Source organism: Thalassophryne amazonica, chromosome 23, assembly GCF_902500255.1.
Source record: "Thalassophryne amazonica chromosome 23, fThaAma1.1, whole genome shotgun sequence".
NCBI lineage: Eukaryota > Metazoa > Chordata > Actinopteri > Batrachoidiformes > Batrachoididae > Thalassophryne > Thalassophryne amazonica.
In genome coordinates, this window is record NC_047125.1 from 33,709,817 (window position 1) to 33,728,097 (window position 18,281).

An 18,281-nucleotide genomic window follows, 5' to 3' on the forward strand; every position below is an offset into this window, starting at 1 on the left:
ATCTTATCAATGTCTGTTGTCTGAACTCTAAAACATTAATTTCTCTGCTTTCAGACTGTAGGAAAAAGCATTAAACTATCATCAGCTCATTAATTTGATCTGTTCCAACAAACTGCAGCCAGAATATGTTGAGGTAAAGATTCAATAAAAACGTTTTAGTAAAGATATCTCATGAAAGTTACACAAATAAATATACATGAACATATTTCCTGTGTCATCCACAGTGTAGATATGAATCAAATACAGCAGCTTTAATGCGACTGAAACTTCTACAGAAATATCAGGGATTACTTCCATTTTGACCAATTACATATTTTCACATGTAATGTGATAAAACAAGATAAACTGACAGGAAATTTTTGATATACAACTTGCACTGGACTATAAGTCGCAGGACCTCCCAAACTAGTAAATAAAAATAACTTATGTTCCAGAAAATACAGTAGTAACTGTACTTTAATACTTCCCAGCACTGCATCATTCAACAAACGATTCATACTATATTACTGATGTGAATATTTAATTATTTCTTTGTATGTTTGTTGGGTTCTTTGCAGAACTAGAGTTCTGTGAGCATGTTGTCAGAACCAGACACTTTCTGTGATTAAATATCAGAAAACACAAACTGCTCAAACTCTGTGCAAGTAATTGACAAATATGATGTAATTAAACAACACAAGCCAAATTATCTCCCGTTGAAGATGCAGAATAAGACGGATATGGTTGAAAAAGTTATGGTTTAAAAGGTGGATTCAGGAGTTTTATCTCAGCTGCAGAACAACACTCACTGTGACAGATTTTCCACTGAAGTTTCACATTTTTTGCGTTAAATTCAGAATCAGCTTCAGTCTTTTCTCATTCAATAATAACATCAATAAGAACTAAGAATACAATGTTAAAATGCTGCAGGTTGCTTCCTTTGATTTAATGAATTTAAATTCACATTTTATAAACTGTATCAGTTGTGTTTTTATTTTTGTCAGTGGTTGTTTTCTTTTTGATAAAGACACAAAAAGTGGAGCGCTGATGAAGAGAAATGTTTTATTTCATGTTGTCACAGACTTTGACATGATCTCCTTCCCCTCAGACATTTGCTGTTTGTTGATGATGATGGTCAGAGCGCTGATGAAGATCAGACCTGAGATGGAATCGGTCTCTGGTCTTTGAGGCTTCATGGTAGTTTCAGAACAACAATGAAGAGCTGCAGAGACACACATGAACATGGAGCCACAAACAAAACCATCAACACTTTGGACTGGATTTGGTTCTAATCGGCCTCGTTGTCTCCGTGAGACCTCATGGAATAAACACCATGATTCTAAAATACAACAACTTATGGATGTGACCTACAGGCAGGATGTCTGCAGGGAGCTTATTGATCTTCAGATTCCTCCTCTTCTCTAACTGATTCTTCGGAATCATCGCGGTCTTCAATCAGAAATTTTGCAGGTGAGGGATCATCATCAGGAGCAGCCTCCACTGTAACCAAATCTGTGGAAACCACAAAGTATCTTTAATTATCATATTTTTCAAATTTTAATTGTTTACAATTAAGACCACAAAATTGTAAAATTCTCACATTAAAATTCCTCAAAATCCAAGTTGCACCTGTCAAAAAATGCCTCTTGAAGAGAGAAAAAAAAAACTTGTTTGTTTTTCAGATAAGTTCTTTTTTATATGGGGCATTCGCCTTTTATTACAGTGTCTCCCTGTGAGAGAATTTAAAAAGGGTGAAAAACTCAGTGTAGCACTTGTGCACACCTCAGTGTGTGCTGATACTTAATATAAGGACTTTAAAATTCCAACAAATAAGTAACGAACAAATAAATGTGCTAAGAACAATGTACTGGACATTATTTGTGTCAGATGAACAGATTATTGACCCACAGCTTTGGAAACACAAACACAAGTCTGTCTGAATGTTTTCTTTTATAAATCTGTTATTAATTTGGGATTTTTTTGAGCATTGTTATTCTATACTTTTATTGCTGGATTTTCTTGATTCCTGGAAAACCCTCCATAAAAATACAACAACTGAATCAAAGGACAGGGAGGACGGGGCGGGGTGGTGAGGCACCTCTGAGTCAAATTTTCTCAGGGCCTAAGAATGATTTGAAATGGTCCTGGATCTTCTCCTTCAGCTTTGTCATGTTCCTCAGTCATCCTCACCTTCTAACTCTAATGGCTCATCTTCTCCTTCAACATGGTGATGCAGATTGTCGGGACTCCGTGGAGCTTCTTCAGCATGTTCCTCGTGTGTCTCCTCCTCTTCTCTAACTGGTTCTTTGTAATCAACGGGGTCTTCAATCAGAAATTTTGCAGGTGAGGGATCATCATCAGGAGCAGCCTCCACTGTAACCAAATCTGAGGAAACCACAAAGACAATTATTTATCTTTAATTATCAATATTTTTCACATTTGAATTGTTTACAATTAATTAAGACCAAAAAATTGTACATTTCTCACATTAACATAACTCAAAAACCAAGTTGCACCTGTCAGAAAATGGCTGTTTTGGTTGTTGTTGTTTTTTTAGATAGGTTCTTTTTAAAATGTGGTATTGACTTTTTATCACATTGTTTCCCTGTGGGCGAGTTTAGCAAGGGTCAAAAACTCAGTGTCGCACATGTGCACACCACAGTGTGTGTTGGTACTTAACATAAGGATTTTTAAATTCAAAAAAATAAGTATGATGAATAAATAAACATGCAAAGGACAATATATTGGACATCATTTGAGTCAGATGAGCAGATTGTTGACCCTCAGCAGTGGAAACACATTAAAAACATGAGTCTGTCTGATTATTTCTTTTATTTCTTTTATTTTGGGATTTTTTTTTTTTTGTGCATTATTATTCTTTACTTATATATTATTGGATTTATTTTGTTTAGTGCAATGATTCCTGGGAAAATCCTCCACAAAAATACAACAACTGAATCAAAGTAAAGAGCTGAAAACATTTTTCTGTGAGTTCATTAACTCATATGACACATGTGACATTTTTCACTTTACCTTCTACTGGTGCTGCTTTGGTCACAGCCAGAAAAGCAAAGAGCACGAACACAACGTAGAACTTCATTGTCTAAAAGATCATTTATAAAGAGGAAAAATGTAATTAGAAATAGTCTGTGAGCATCTCATCATGAATGTTGTTGAGTCTGTGCTGGTATGAAGATAAAATGTTTCACTCACCTTTAGTTTGCCGTCGACAGACTGATGCCTTCAACTCCAGTCAGAATATTTATATCCTCTTCAGCTCCTGATTAACATATTTGTTCACTGTTTGCACTGATGTGGCACCACAGTTTGTCCAGTGAGACGTTTCCACACCTTGTGCTGAGCTCCAGGGTGGATGACGCACTGTATGGCCACCAACCCGCAGAGAGACTGAGTGACTGAAAATTACCAACATTTAAATGAGTCCTTCCTGCTCCTGTTCTTTCAGTTCTGGGAAATGCTGAATGCAGAAAAACTTTTGCAGGTAATTTACACAAACCACAAATGCAAACTGTGAATTTTCAATTGTGTTATGAAAAAAATCTGAAAGTGTGATTGTTTGTCCTTGTTTCCTGAACATGTTGATCCGAGTAAAGTCTGTCAAAAGTAGGAAACAAAGCTGGAAATTATGTGAGTTCATGTCAAAAAATACAACATCGACTGAAAAATGCAAAGTTCATCATAAAATGATATGATGAAAAATTGACACGGATACTCGTGTGCATCAACGCTGAAACAATTAACTGAATAGTTCCAGAAAACAATGTACAATTTTTATGATTCCAGCTTCCCCAATTAATTTTTGCAGCAGATAAGTCAAAGGTCAAGGTCATCAAGATGTAGCCCGAAAAAACACATTTTCTCCTGATATCCAAAGTTTGTATCCATCAGCTGGTTAAGACGTGCTGGATTAAAGTGTTCACAGGATGTTCTAAATGTGTTTTAAACTAGATATGAACTCTTTCTGAACTGGTAGTCAGCATCTAGAAACTGCTAGTTAACTGGATTGACTCTTTCAGGGTATTTGTTCTTTAATTGATTTGAAATTCAATTGACTTAAAAAGGTTAAAATGAATTAGCAGTGACTACATCTGAGATTAACCCATTTAGATGTTTTGTTAAAAACAACAATAAAATCTTGATGTGCAAATTGGTTTTTTAACGGTAGTCGTGACAGCTTTGGTGTAGATTTTAAGGCCCCTTTACACATAACACAAATGAGGCCGAATGGTGCACGAAGGAGAATTCAAATGGTAGTCGTGAAAAATCGGAGCCGCACTCGAACGCCTCGTACAGCAGTCGGCACAACTATTCGGCCACAGCACATGCACTCCACATTCGTGCCGTGCTCGTGCTGGAAAACAAATTGAACTGCCATCTGACCACAGTCGCAACATTCATACACCATGTCGTCCGCAGGTTGGACCATTTGGACAGCAGACGAGGGGCTGCATGAAATCATCGGCCACATTGCACCGAATGAGGATGAATGGCGCCAAATGGTCATTTGACCCAAACTCCGCCAGAATTAATTACAATTATACCTCACATTCACCCACACACAGTCACACACCGATGTCAGGTTGCTGCCGTGCAGGGCGCTCACTACACACCAGGAGCAACTTGGGGATTAAGGACCTTTCCCAAGGACCCTTAGTGATTTTCTGGTCAGGTTGGGGTTTGAACCGAGGATCCTCTGGTCTCAAGCCCAACACTTAACCACTAGACCATCACCTCCTCTTCCAACAGCAGTTGCTGGTCACTTAGAAAACGTGGCCAGCAAGAATGTGGTGTGCAGTGCACCGCTGTCGAGGTGCGGTCCAAGTGGGGAAAGCTCAAAGGGCGGTCAGTGTGTCCTGTTCCCCGCTGAGCAACACGTATGGCGTGTGAGAGTGTCGTGCCCTCCCAACACCAAGATCCAACATTGCTGAGGTGGGGCTGAAATGGCAAAGGCTCAAACGGCGGCCGGAGTGCAGTGAGATCGCTGTCCAGTGCAGTGCACACGTCTGGACGGCTGTCATGTCCATGATGGAACTGCTGACAGCTGTGGAACACCCATCATGGCATATCCAGCATGTCCTGCTGGAGGTGGAATCACCGGCCAGCAGTGTGCCCACACCACCACAACAGAGACAAAAATAAAAACCCAGCTGCGTGTCACAGCTCTGGGACACCAACCACACAGCAGCCTGTGCTGTACATCCCACTGACAGCCCCCACGGTCAGCTCACAAAAACATTGTCCCATATGACACCATCTGAATGGACAGCCATGTCACGTGACACATGATTGCTGATGATCATGGCCCAAGATACAGCAAAAAAACAAAATAAAAAATAGACAGCTTTGGTGTAGAATTAAAGGTCCCTGAGGGACACCTTGGATTAGCTGTTGATGCTGATGCAGTGGCTCATCTCCTTCAACAGGATGCCACAGATTTTTAGGGCTTGGTGGAGCTTCTTCAAGATCTTGTCCTTCAGCTTCATCATGTTTCTCCTCATCTTCAGCTTTGTCATGTTCCTCTTTATCTTCAGCTTCATCTTCTTGTCCTTCAACCTTCAGGTGCAGATTTTTAGGATGTCGTGGAGATTCATTGTGTTCCTCCTCATTTCCATGTGGCTCTTCATCTTCAGCTTTGTGGAGTTGCTTTTCATCTTCAACTTCATCAAATTGCTCTTCATCGAGTTGCTCCATCTTCAGCTTCCTTGTGCTCCTCTACTTCTTTGCCTTCTAACTCCAGTGGTTCATCATCTTCTCCTTCAACCATGAGCTTCTGGGTTTCAGAATTTGGTGGAGCTTCTTCAACATGTTCTCCATCAACTGGTGATTTGTTTTCAGTGGAGTCTTCAGTCAGAGGTTTAACAGCTGGGGAACAACCATTAGGATGAGCCTGACCCTAACCAGTCAATGCAAGGCACATTTTTTGGAGGAAAGCAGGCACCATCCCTACAGTGAAGCATGGTGGTGGCAGCATCATGCTGTAGGGATGTTTTTCAGCAGCAGGAACTGGGAGACTAGTCAGGATTGAGGGAAGCTGAATGCAGCAACCTAAAGAGACATTCTGGATGAAAACCTGCTCCAGAGTGCTCTTGACCTCAGACTGGGGCGACGGTTCATCTTTCAGCAGGACAATGACCCTAAACACACAGCCAAGATATCAAAGGAGTGTCTTCAGGACAACTCTGTGAATGTCCTTGAGTGGCCCAGCCAGAGCCCAGACCTGAATGTGACTGAACATCTCTGGAGAGATCTCAAAATGTCTGTGCACCGACGCTCCACATCCAACCTCATGGAGCTTGAGAGGTGCTGCAAAGAGGAACGGACCAAACTGCTCAAAGATAGGTGGACCAAGCTGGTGGCATCATATTCAAGAAGACATGAGGTTGAAACAAAGTATTGAACAAAGGCTGTGAATACTTATGTGCGTGTGATTTATCCATCCATCCATTTTCTTCTGCTTTATCCAGAGTCGGGTCGCGGGGGCAGCAGCTCGACTCTGCGTGTGATTTATTAGTGTTTTATTTTGAATAAATTTGTAACAATTTAAATAAAAAATTCATGTTGTCATTATGGGGTGTTGTGAGTAGAATGCTGAGGGGAAAAAAAATAATTTACTCCATTTTGGAATAAGGCTGTAACATAAAATGTGGAAGGAGTGAAGCGCTGTGAATACTTTCTGGATGAACTGCATGCTCGTGAGCTCCTGATTAACATATTGGTTCACTGTTTGTACTGATGTGGCACCAGTTTGTCCAATGAGAAGTTTCCACATCTTGTGCTGCGTTCTAAGGTGTATGACGCATTGTATGGCCACCCACATTTAGAGACACGGTGTGATTGAAACTGAAAACATTTAAACCAGCAACTATGTTTTTGTTTGGTTTTTTTTTTTTTGCTTGTTTAAAAGAAACTGACACACACTGTCTCTGTGTGGAGTGGTGCATGATGACGCCACCTGCAGGCTGCAAAAGCAGCACAAAATTCTGCATCTGGATTGTCACTCATTCACAACTGGACGAGCTGCTCATTGTATCTTATCAATGTCTGTTGTCTGAACTCTAAAACATTAATTTCTCTGCTTTCAGACTGTAGGAAAAAGCATTAAACTATCATCAGCTCATTAATTTGATCTGTTCCAACAAACTGCAGCCAGAATATGTTGAGGTAAAGATTCAATAAAAACGTTTTAGTAAAGATATCTCATGAAAGTTACACAAATAAATATACATGAACATATTTCCTGTGTCATCCACAGTGTAGATATGAATCAAATACAGCAGCTTTAATGCGACTGAAACTTCTACAGAAATATCAGGGATTACTTCCATTTTGACCAATTACATATCAAGGATCAAGGAAATTTTATTGTCATATGCACAGAACAGAAGAACTTTCCTGCACAATGAAATGTGGCTACTGCATTTAACCCATCCTATTTGCCAGTAGGAGCAGAGGTCGCCATTAGGCGCCCGGGGACCAGCTCCAGATGTACATCCCTGCCTTGGTCAACAGCAGGGCTGAGCAAACCAGCACCGACCCATAACAAACAACACACATAACACACAACACATAGGCTGGCCCGGTACATAAAACATATATATGAAGCAAAACACGAGGGAAAAGGAGAAGAAAAAAAACCCTCATAGCCGCTGCATTACACAGCGGCTATGAGGAAAAAAAAAATCCCATCAGCACAAAAAACAATAATCACAGAGACAAAACAAGGACACAGGACGACAACCGAGATTTGAAAGGACCAGTTTATCAGAACACTCCGGAAGGCAGCCAGTTTTGGCGCCGTCGACGGCCTTGTTCGACAGTCTGGGGGGGAAGGGAACAGCCCTGCGCAGGCTGAGAAAGTCCTGGACAGTCCACAGTTTGCGTCAGAGCTGGAGAAGCTGAGGGGAGGGGGGAAGACCAGGGAGTGAGGCATAAGAGTGTTGTTCTTCTGAGGAGGTATCTTATCACAGCGACCTTGAAGTGCAGCTGTATTTGGGGAAGCCAAATGAACAGCCAGATTAACAGACGCCTGAAAGATTCCACAGTTCTGAGAACAGAGTGGCTCCCAATGCATCTGAAATGTAGAATGTGGTCTTCACAGACGGTCATAGCGGGTTTCCAGGGCTGCAATCTTCCTAGAGATGTCATCCAATGCGTGGTTAACCCCCGCCGACTGCGCAGCCACTGCCTTCCCAATCGAATCAATCATATAGGGCAGCTTGGAACGACCAATCAAAGCTGCTTCCACTTTCTTGATTTTCCGGTAAACCAGCAAGTGCCCCGCTCCACACATCAGAAAGCCGGTCACCACCAAGCCGAATATGTACACATCTTCAACGTCCTCCACAGAAAGCATGTAAAGGCACATGACCTGCCATCTCCTCCACGAGTCCATCACGTAACCCATCACATGCGTCCCAGCAGGACAGGTCGGGTCCTCCGCTCCCGAGGATCTTGTAGAAAAAAATAGTGTCAATTGCGTTCAGAGACCACTTTAACAGATCCATTTTTGTCGTTTCCAGAAGAGCAAAGCTGCAGCCTCACAGACAACACGCCACAAAAGCAGGAAAGATAAGGAGGGAGGGAGAAGAGAAAAGTGCGTCCGTCTCGGTCGAGTGCAAGCTGGACCGAGACGGTCCAGCTTGCACTCATGTATCATGTAATGTGATAAAACAAGATAAACTGACAGGACATTTTTGATATACAACTTGCACTGGACTATAAGTCGCAGGACCTCCCAAACTAGTAAATAAAAATAACTTATGTTCCAGAAAATACAGTAGTAACTGTACTTTAATACTTCCCAGCACTGCATCATTCAACAAACGATTCATACTATATTACCAGAGGTGTCAAGTAACGAACTTCGTTACTGTACTTAAGTACACTTTTTAGGTATCTATACTTTACTCCTTTACTTATTTTTCTGCCTACTACTTATTACATTTTCACACAAGTATCTGTACTTTCTATTCCTTACATTTTTAAAACAAACAGCCTCGTTACTCTTGGCTTCAGTTTAATATTTATATATGTATATATTTCACGTCATGTGCGCCTGTAATCAACTTTTCTGCAGCGCGGCTTTGCTTTGAACCGTGAACCAATCGAAGCAGTGGTTCGCAGATTGAAGCAATGCTTCGACCTATTGCTTCGTTTATTCCTTCTTTCTTTCGCTTAATTTTCCCCCGCTAAAACCCTAAAGAGCATACGTCTGTGAGTATTATTTACCTTTTCTATGTTAAACCGACCTGTTATGTTCTTCTGAAACAGTTGATAGATGTATTTTATAACTTAAAAATGGGAGCGACGCTAACACGTTAGCATGTCTATGGCATTTTCAATGTTAAAACTTAGCATTTAGCAATTGCAGCTCTCATCACGTTCGGGTGCATTTGTTTTCAAATTGTAATATTTCTTACATTTATTTTTGTTTATATATTAATAATCTAATGATTATTATATACAATTTTAGAGAAAGAGACAAAAAGAACCTGAATAGAAACACAGAAAATATAAAAGCAATGAACATACATAAATAAATACATACATACATAAATAAATGTTTCCTGTAAACACCTAGTGACTCTTACACCTCCACTTCATCCCTGTCTTATTTAATGACAGTTTGTTTCGGTCAAACCATATTTTCAGTGTGTTAATTTCTTCAGTTATTTCCTCCAGAACTATCTGACAAACTAGAAAACAGCTGCATCCTAGTAAGAGCAGAATACTACTGGAATGAATCTGAATAAGGAAAGTTGTGGGTTTTTTCCTTCACTAAATGGATGCTGCACTCACTGCAGTTTATTGTCTGGAATAGTCCCAGATTGCATTTCAGAGCTTCTAGAATTGAAACATTTTCGTGCAGGTGGTGTTGGGGGTAATTTTGGGTTTTGGGTCTTGGGCCACATGTAGAACGAATCAGTTTTTAAATTAAGCTTTCAATTCATATAGTGGCATCTACCTTTTTTTTTTTTTTTTTAAAGGTTACTTTATACTTTTGTACTTTAAGTAGGTTTTGGAGCACATACTTTTTCACTTTTACTTGAGTAAAGAGGTCAAGTTGATACTTCAACTTTTACCAGAGTGTTTTTAAACTGCAGTATCTATACTTCTACTTAAGTAACAAATGTGTGTACTTTTGACACCACTGTATATTACTGATGTGAATATTTAATTATTTCTTTGTATGTTTGTTGGGTTCTTTGCAGAACTAGAGTTCTGTGAGCATGTTGTCAGAACCAGACACTTTCTGTGATATCAGAAAACACAAACTGCTCAAACTCTGTGCAAGTAATTGACAAATATGATGTAATTAAACAACACAAGCCAAATTATCTCCCGTTGAAGATGCAGAATAAGACGGATATGGTTGAAAAAGTTATGGTTTAAAAGGTGGATTCAGGAGTTTTATCTCAGCTGCAGAACAACACTCACTGTGACAGATTTTCCACTGAAGTTTCACATTTTTTGCGTTAAATTCAGTATCAGCTTCAGTCTTTTCTCATTCAATAATAACATCAATAAGAACTAAGAATACAATGTTAAAATGCTGCAGGTTGCTTCCTTTGATTTAATGAATTTAAATTCACATTTTATAAACTGTATCAGTTGTGTTTTTATTTTTGTCAGTGGTTGTTTTCTTCTTTCTGATAAAGACACAAAAAGTGGAGCACTGATGAAGAGAAACGTTTTATTTCATGTTGTCACAGACTTTGACATGATCTCCTTCCCCTCAGACATTTGCTGTTTGTTGATGATGATGATGGTCAGAGCGCTGATGAAGATCAGACCTGAGATGGAATCGATCTCTGGTCTTTGAGGCTTCATGGTGGTTTCAGAACAACAATGAAGAGCTGCAGAGACACACATGAACATGGAGCCACAAACAAAACCATCAACACTTTGGACTGGATTTGGTTCTAATCGGCCTCGTTGTCTCCGTGAGACCTCATGGAACAAACACCATGATTCTAAAATACAACAACTTATGGATGTGACCTACAGGCAGGATGTCTGCAGGGAGCTTATTGATCTTCAGATTCCTTGTCTTCTTCAGACTCATCATTTTCCTCATTGTCATATTCGTTGCCATCTTCAGCATGGTCTGGTATCCCCTCATCTTCTGCATGGTCTGGTCTCCCCTCATCTTCTGCATCGTCTGGTCTCCCCTCATCTTCTGCATCGTCTGGTCTCCCCTCATCTTCGGGTCCATGTTTTGGTTGGTCATCTTCTCCTTCAACGTTGACTACCTCATTTTCAGGACTTGGTGGAGCTTCTTCAACATGTTCCACATGTGTCTGCTCCTCTTCTTTAACTGGTTCTTCGTATTTAACGGGGTCTTCAATCAGAAATATTGCAGGTGAGGGATCATCATCAGGAGCAGCCTCCACTGTAACCAAATCTGTGGAAACCACAAAGACAATTATTGCATCATTTATGCAGGACAAAAATTCATCAGTAATATTTCTGACTTTTCAGGCAGGGGTGGTGGCCAAGTCATGAGTGCGCTTGGTTTCAGTGCTGAAGGTTCCCGGTTCCAATCCCACCCCTGCCATTTTTCTCCATGTAATTTGGAGTTGCGTCAGGAAGGGCATAAAACATGCAGATCAACCCTGGATGTGCTGTGGTGACTCCGAGTGGGGAAAAAAAAAAACAAGGGAGCAGCCGAAGGGACTGACAATATTTTGACTTTCCAAAGAGACATCTTCAAATTCCTCATTTGACCTGAAGTCCAAAATTCCCAGGTTTAAGTTCTTTTCACATTATGTGGAATTTAAAATTCTTTTAGTTCAGTCAGATTTTCTCAAACAAAACCAATCTGTGCTTGGTGTGGAAGATTTTAAAACCAGAATCAGATTCAAGGCAGTTTATGGATTGATGGACACCTCTCCAGCGGCTGTTTTGGGATTCCAAGACTAGCCATTTGAGGATACAGCTTTGCTACAGTCACTCACAGAATCATATGAAAACTCAACAAGATTTTAAAGTAAAATCTATGTTGTTGTTTTTACACAGTTTGACCCCCTTTAATTTTTTTTCTGCAGGTTCAGTGACATTTAAACTCAATAAAATATAAAATCTGACTGAACCCCATCCAAGTTCCAGGTGCTTTATTTATAGATATATTTTCCTGAACTGTATTTTCATTAATTGTCACCTACAGTTATCTTCAATTTCACGATACTCCGATCCAGTTTAAATACTGTGGCGCCCATAATTTTTTCTTTTTTTGTGGAGTCCACTTGGACCCCAGTTTGACATAATGGAACCTGCTTGGACTCCACAGTCACACTTTGAGCTTTGTGTCACTTTTTCAGTCATTTTATTCGGGTTATTTGCAGCAGAGTAACTGCAGTAATTCTGTACTGAAAAGTTTACTGCAGCAAAAAAAAAAAAACACAGACAAACCAAAGTTTTTTTCAAAATGAAATGAAGTTTGTCATCCAGATGCTCAAAAGTCAAACAAACACACATGTTCATTGTGTTAAAGAACAAGAAGGTGTATGGATCAGTGAATTTTCTGATGTGTACTGATGAGGACTAAACCATTTTGTCGGTACATTGTTATAGATGCCACAATGTGCTAGAAATGACATTAACAGCTGAGGCTTTTTAATTACCGTCGTCTTCGGTGGCTTCATTTGTTGTCGGAGCTGCGTTGCTCAGAGCCAAAAGGCCAAAGAGCAGAAATGCCAGATGGAATTTCATTTTCTGAAATATACCAAAAGAAGGAAAAAATATCAAATTTGCTTGCAAGCACTTCATGACCATTTTAGATCCTTGCTCAAGTTAAAACTTTCCACACTCACCTTTTATGCGTTGTTGTCTTTGGGTCAGAACACCGTCACTGGACTGATGTTTTCCACTGGAATCAGCTGTACTGTGATCGATCTGCTTCACTCGATGTATATATGCTCTGGAGGCCACAATTTGCATATTTTTTTCAGTGTTTGTACTGAGACAACAGCAGAGTTCTTCCAATGAAAAGCTTCCACATGTCACTGTGCTCCAAAACAAATGCTTGACGCGCACGTGCAGCGCACATGCACCATGTGAAGTCAAACCAGCGCTGCTCCTTTCCCCCAATCCCCTTATTCTTTTAATCTCTCATCTTATCTTTTACAGTTGGTTTTCTGTTGCCTGAATTTGTTTGCATGTGGGCTGACGTGCACACGCCAACACTTCCACCAGACTCAAGACACAATAAACTGACATCGAGGCTGAGACAAAACATTTTATTTCATGCTGTCAGAGGTTTTTTATTATTGTTTTTTTTGTTTTTTTTTTTACACTGGTGTCAAAGGTATGATGGCGTGTTGTTGGTACCACATCAAACTAAAGTGATGATGATGAAGGTGCTGAAGATCTAATGAGGGTTTAGTCTCCATCGCTGGACAGCTGCAAAGAACAAGCGCGCGTGCGCACACACACACACACCCACACACACACACCCAAATCAGTCAGACCCAATAAACAACTGCAGGAAGTTATTCCAATCTGAATAAAGTCTAAATCAGGACTTAATATCAATATATGTTGAAATATGTTACAAACGTGTGTTGCATGTTCTGCTGAAACATCTACAAGAAGTGTCAGGATGTTGAGATGAGTGAGATTTTCTGGATTCGGAACGTTTACGCAGAGATGTCGGTTGGCTAATTTGTTTAGTTTGTCAGCAGCTAACAGAGCTCCAAGGTGATGATGTCACGGCTCCCTGACAACCACTCAGCTGGTTCTACTACACAAACGGCTGCTTGGGGTTCAAAAAAATTAGTGTCCTCCTCTTCTGATGAGCCACATCAAGAGGAAATCAGCACAAATCTGATAATGTGGAAAGTTTGTAATTATTTTCCAAGTGGCTGTGAGGAATTCTGTGAGCAAGCATGAATGAAAAGTTAGAATGTCGCGGTGAGTGTTGCTGTTCCTCATTCTGTTAGTCGCGATTCTCCAAATTCGAGAATTACAATTTGATTGGATCCACATGTAGAGGTGGATCCATTTTCAAATATTTTTAACATCGCAGACAAGTCGTGACAACCATACTAATGATTAAAGTGCCATTATTTATACTTTGTCTTTGTTGTGTCCCCTTGTTTTGTTTTTATAGTACAAAAATACCTTGTGACATTCAGGATTGATTTCTGGAGTCAGTTAGCCTCTTTTTTCTTGTGGTTGGGTTCTTGATGATCAAGTCCCTTCAGGTCAGAATCCTGTTTGAGATCAAAGTCTTCATCCTCAGACTCCTCGTCCTCTACGGAATCATCCTCAGACTCCTCATCCTCTACGGAATCATCCTCAGACTCCTCATCCTCTACAGAATCATCCTCAGACTCCTCATCCTCTACAGAATCATCCTCAGACTCCTCATCCTTGGCAGACTCACCCTCTGTTTTTTTGTCTTCGACACTCTCATCTTTAGAATCTTTGTCCTCAGCCTTTTCACCAGCACCAGCAGCTCCCTTTTGCTCTTCGGCACTGGCAGCATCAGACTTTGGTGCCTCATCTTTAGAAGCATCAGCCTTTGGTTCTTCATCCTCAGCACCTTCATCCTCAGCTGTGTCATCTTCAAGGTCATCATCATTTAGCTCTTCATCTTCTACAGGATCATCTTTTTCCTCCTCATCCTCAGCTGCATCATCCTTTTCCTCCTCATCCTCAGCTGCATCATCCTTTAGCTCATCATCTTCATCAGCATCATCCTTGAACGCGTCCTCTTTGCTTGCATCAGCTGTAGGGTCTTCGGCATCAAGCTCTTTGGGTCTGAGATCAGAATTGGCTTGAAGCTTTACGTTCAGTTTACTGGAGCCGTCAGCTAAAGACTCTGTGGGAGTTTTAAAAAAAAGGGGCATGTCCATAAAGAACAATGATAATGCATCGGTATGTAAAGAATAGAGCGGTGCACACACAACCTTCACCTCCATCAGATCACAGTGCACAATTACATCTGATGACATTACCTTTGACATCAGCATCGTTTTGTGTCGGTGCTGCATTAATCACAGCCAGGAAGGCAAAGAGCACGAGCACAATCTGGATTCTCATTTTCTGAAAGACAAGAAAGAATAAAAATCATAAAGAATCAACCACATTTATGAAGTACAGTGCTGCCAGACAATTTAAATTTTGTACTGACATAAAAAAGAGGCCTCTTTGTATTAAAATTTCTAGAATGATGCCCTTTAAAGAGTGAAAACTCATCTCTATAACATGACATAAATGAAATAAAAACATAAAATCCAAAACAATGGCATGCATATAGTACCTTCAACTAAATCATCACTTTTACAGAGTTTTCTTTAGGAAATACACACATGAGCATTCACAAGTCACTGAATGGGTCTCAAATTTAATTTAGATAAATCGTGAGGAAGTACAGTTTGCTACTCTACGGGAAATGTGCAGGAGGTGGGTCTCAAAAACTGAGTGACTGCACAAGTTGGAGACACGTGAGGAAAGCCACCAAAACACCCAGACAACCCTGAAAAATCATGCTCATCTCTGGTTATGACTAGAGAAACCGCACACAGTGCATCTTTTCGCTGGTGCATCACCAGTTATACAACATCTTAAAAAGAAGATATTAGATTTCAGCTGCAGTTTGCCAGAAGGCACATGGGAGATGCCAGCCGAGATCTGTTCCACTCCACGGTGAAGCTGAGAGCAGTGATGGAACAGAAAAAAATTGCACAATTTCTCCAACCGCTGTCACAGAAACCTATAACTTCTTCAGAGTTGTCACAGATGTCTTGGTGGCTTCCCTCACTAGTCTTACAACAGTCACTTTATTTCTGACTAATCTTATTGATGGCGGTGAAAAGTGTTGCATGAAAATACTGCACTCACCTTTGGTGTTGTTGGGTTTGCTGGTTAGTTGTTGGCAGGTAACAAGCCGAAGTCTTCAGCTGAAGAAAGAACATTTCTGACGTGATTTCCACGTGATTATATACTCCTGAGTTTGGGCTAAGCTCCTTCATTAAATGTTTGTATTTGGATTAAACATGTAGTTCAACCAATGAACAGTCTCCACATTAGTAAGTCCATTAGCAAACAATGGTCCAAGGCCTGCGGCTCAGCGGGTGGTCAGTCAGTTGGTAACATTCTTGGTCATCCTGACTTTTGAAAACATCTCTGGACTTTGAAGAACATTTTGACAATAAGTAAGTATTCCTTGTAGTCCAGTGCAGAAACAAGCCGATCGGCTGCTCAAACCCTCACGTTCCGCTGTTTGTGTGGATTTTTCTGACTTCATTCCCTCACAGATTATGAAGCTCAATAACATATTGTGATGTGAAGATACAACAAATGTTGACATTAAAATCTAGTACCAGTAATGAAATATCCAGCGAGACTGGTGTCATACCTTATTTTGGGATAAGGTCTACACAAACCTTATTCTTTTATTTATTTATTATTTTTAATTCTGGCTGGAATTCCTTCAAGTTTTGTAACATTCACAGCAGCTTGATACATTTCATCAACACAGAAAGAGATGATTTTTGTGTGTTCTTGTGCACACGTGAGAAGCTCCGACACCTTTGACACGTGGATGAGATGGGATCTGGTAAATGTTATCAACTCCACTGCTCATATTTTGACAGAATAATCTGACACCCCCCCCCCTCCCCCATATGTTCACATTGTATCCATTCCTCTATACAGAAAGTGCATTTAGTCTTTTTTTTTTTTTTTTTTTTTTACTTTTACTTCACTCTGTGGGATTTGAGGAAACCTGTGCAGCATTCACTGTGACTGCAATAAATATTAATAATAACAGAGACCCATCAGGATGTGTGCTGTCGGTTTCTCACTCCCTGCTGAAGAAAAAGCCTCCGGCTGGACTTCAGCATTTAAACTAACATTTGGAAAAGGCCTTGCTGGCTGGTGTTTGTTTTACACCCGCTGATCCAGTACCGGTGGAGTTCAGTGATGATGTGTCACTGCAGGTAAGAAATGATGCAACAACATGAGGTCAAACACAAGAGTGACCCCAAAGACATCGTGAACACAGTTCACGAGGCCCAAAAATGGTCCTTCAGAGGGAAGCTGGGTTTTGATAGCTCAACACTCATCGCCCTCTTCATCCTTTCAACAATTTGATGAACGTGTTGCTTTTGACAGATGTTCAGAAACACCAGCTTTGCTCTGAAACGTTTCTCTTCTGTGGCGTCCTCTCAGATTCAACATGTTATCCGTGTACTGACGTTCCAAAACATCAAAGACGTTCTTTTTCTGATATTTGTTTTTCCACCTGTTTTGGCTGAGCCCCGAGGCGCCGGGCGGACAGCCAATGTGTCACGCAGAAAGCAGAAGGTTTCAAGTGATGATGTCGACGCTGCAACATAACCCTGAAAGGAACTTTAAATTACAACTACTTATTTAGAAGGATTTAGCAATAGTTTACATAAAGATTCAATCAAATTTGTGGTTCATGATACTGAAAACTTCAAAATGTGTTTGGACCAAGTTCATATCGAAGCCTGCTGAGGTTGAGGTCATCAAATTAAAGGTCAAGGTCACTGGAAGCAGTTTTAAAGTGTTACAAGTGGTCAGTATTTACCTCGAAGTGACCGGAAATGCGTGCGCTTGACATCATCCTTTAGGTTTTAATCCAGATACAATGTATTTCATATCTCAGGGTTTATGGATCTATAACTTGTGTAACAGCAGCAGCAGGACAAATAAAGGTTATTTCTTTTTGTGAAATGACATCTCTTTGTTGGTCATAAATGTAACATGTTTTTATTTTATAAAACATTAAATATAAAACTTTAAAAGTGAGAGCGACGGGCCCTTTAATGCTGGAGGGCAAACATGTTGGAACACGTTCCTCAAGCAGGTCAGGCTTCCAAACTTCAACTTATTTGCTACTTTAATTATTTTTCTTTATGTATCATTTTTATGCTGAGAAGTCCACTTTTAACCCCCCCCCCCCCCCCATGATTTTAGTCCTCCTTTTGTGTGTGTGTGTGTGTGTGTGTGAGACACTTAAAAAAAATTGAAGTTATTTTTTATGACAACTAACGCATTAATTTATACCACAAAGTGATGATAAATTCAATATGTTAAAGTATTTTTGGTGCATATTTGGACATGTTAAAAAGCTTATGTGAACTTTGGCCTTTTCAGCTGAGAACACAGAACACACAAGTGACTTAATGGCTCCTTTTTCAGGAAGCCCCAAAGGCTCAAATTGAAAAACAACTAAAACAACACTTCAACAAACCTGGTGTCACCTGATGTTTGTCTTACACCTGCTGCTCCAGCGCTGACTCTTCAGA

At 40.3% G+C, this 18,281-nt stretch overlaps 1 protein-coding gene and 1 long non-coding RNA gene across 3 annotated transcripts; both read right to left on the reverse strand.

Annotated features, from left to right (window-relative positions):
* Positions 1–2,178: 2,178 nt before the first annotated feature.
* LOC117505323 lies at positions 2,179–3,248 on the reverse strand. Its single transcript, XR_004559068.1, has 3 exons — positions 3,193–3,248; positions 3,013–3,082; positions 2,179–2,364 (listed from the first exon to the last, which is right to left on the reverse strand). It is a non-coding gene; the product is annotated as an uncharacterized LOC117505323 (long non-coding RNA).
* Positions 3,249–10,704: 7,456 nt separating this feature from the next.
* Positions 10,705–12,958, reverse strand: LOC117505131 (high mobility group nucleosome-binding domain-containing protein 5-like). Of its 2 annotated transcripts, none has more exons than XM_034164675.1 (4): positions 12,813–12,958; positions 12,624–12,714; positions 11,006–11,404; positions 10,705–10,856 (listed from the first exon to the last, which is right to left on the reverse strand). In XM_034164675.1, the coding sequence occupies exons 2-3, from the start codon at positions 12,709–12,711 to the stop codon at positions 11,028–11,030; spliced, it is 465 nt and encodes a 154-aa protein (XP_034020566.1). In that variant the 5' UTR covers positions 12,712–12,714; positions 12,813–12,958; the 3' UTR covers positions 10,705–10,856; positions 11,006–11,027. The 2 variants fall into 2 exon arrangements, with proteins under 2 accessions (XP_034020566.1, XP_034020565.1); XM_034164674.1 differs by having other exon boundaries at positions 10,706–10,856; positions 12,809–12,940.
* Positions 12,959–18,281: the final 5,323 nt, after the last annotated feature.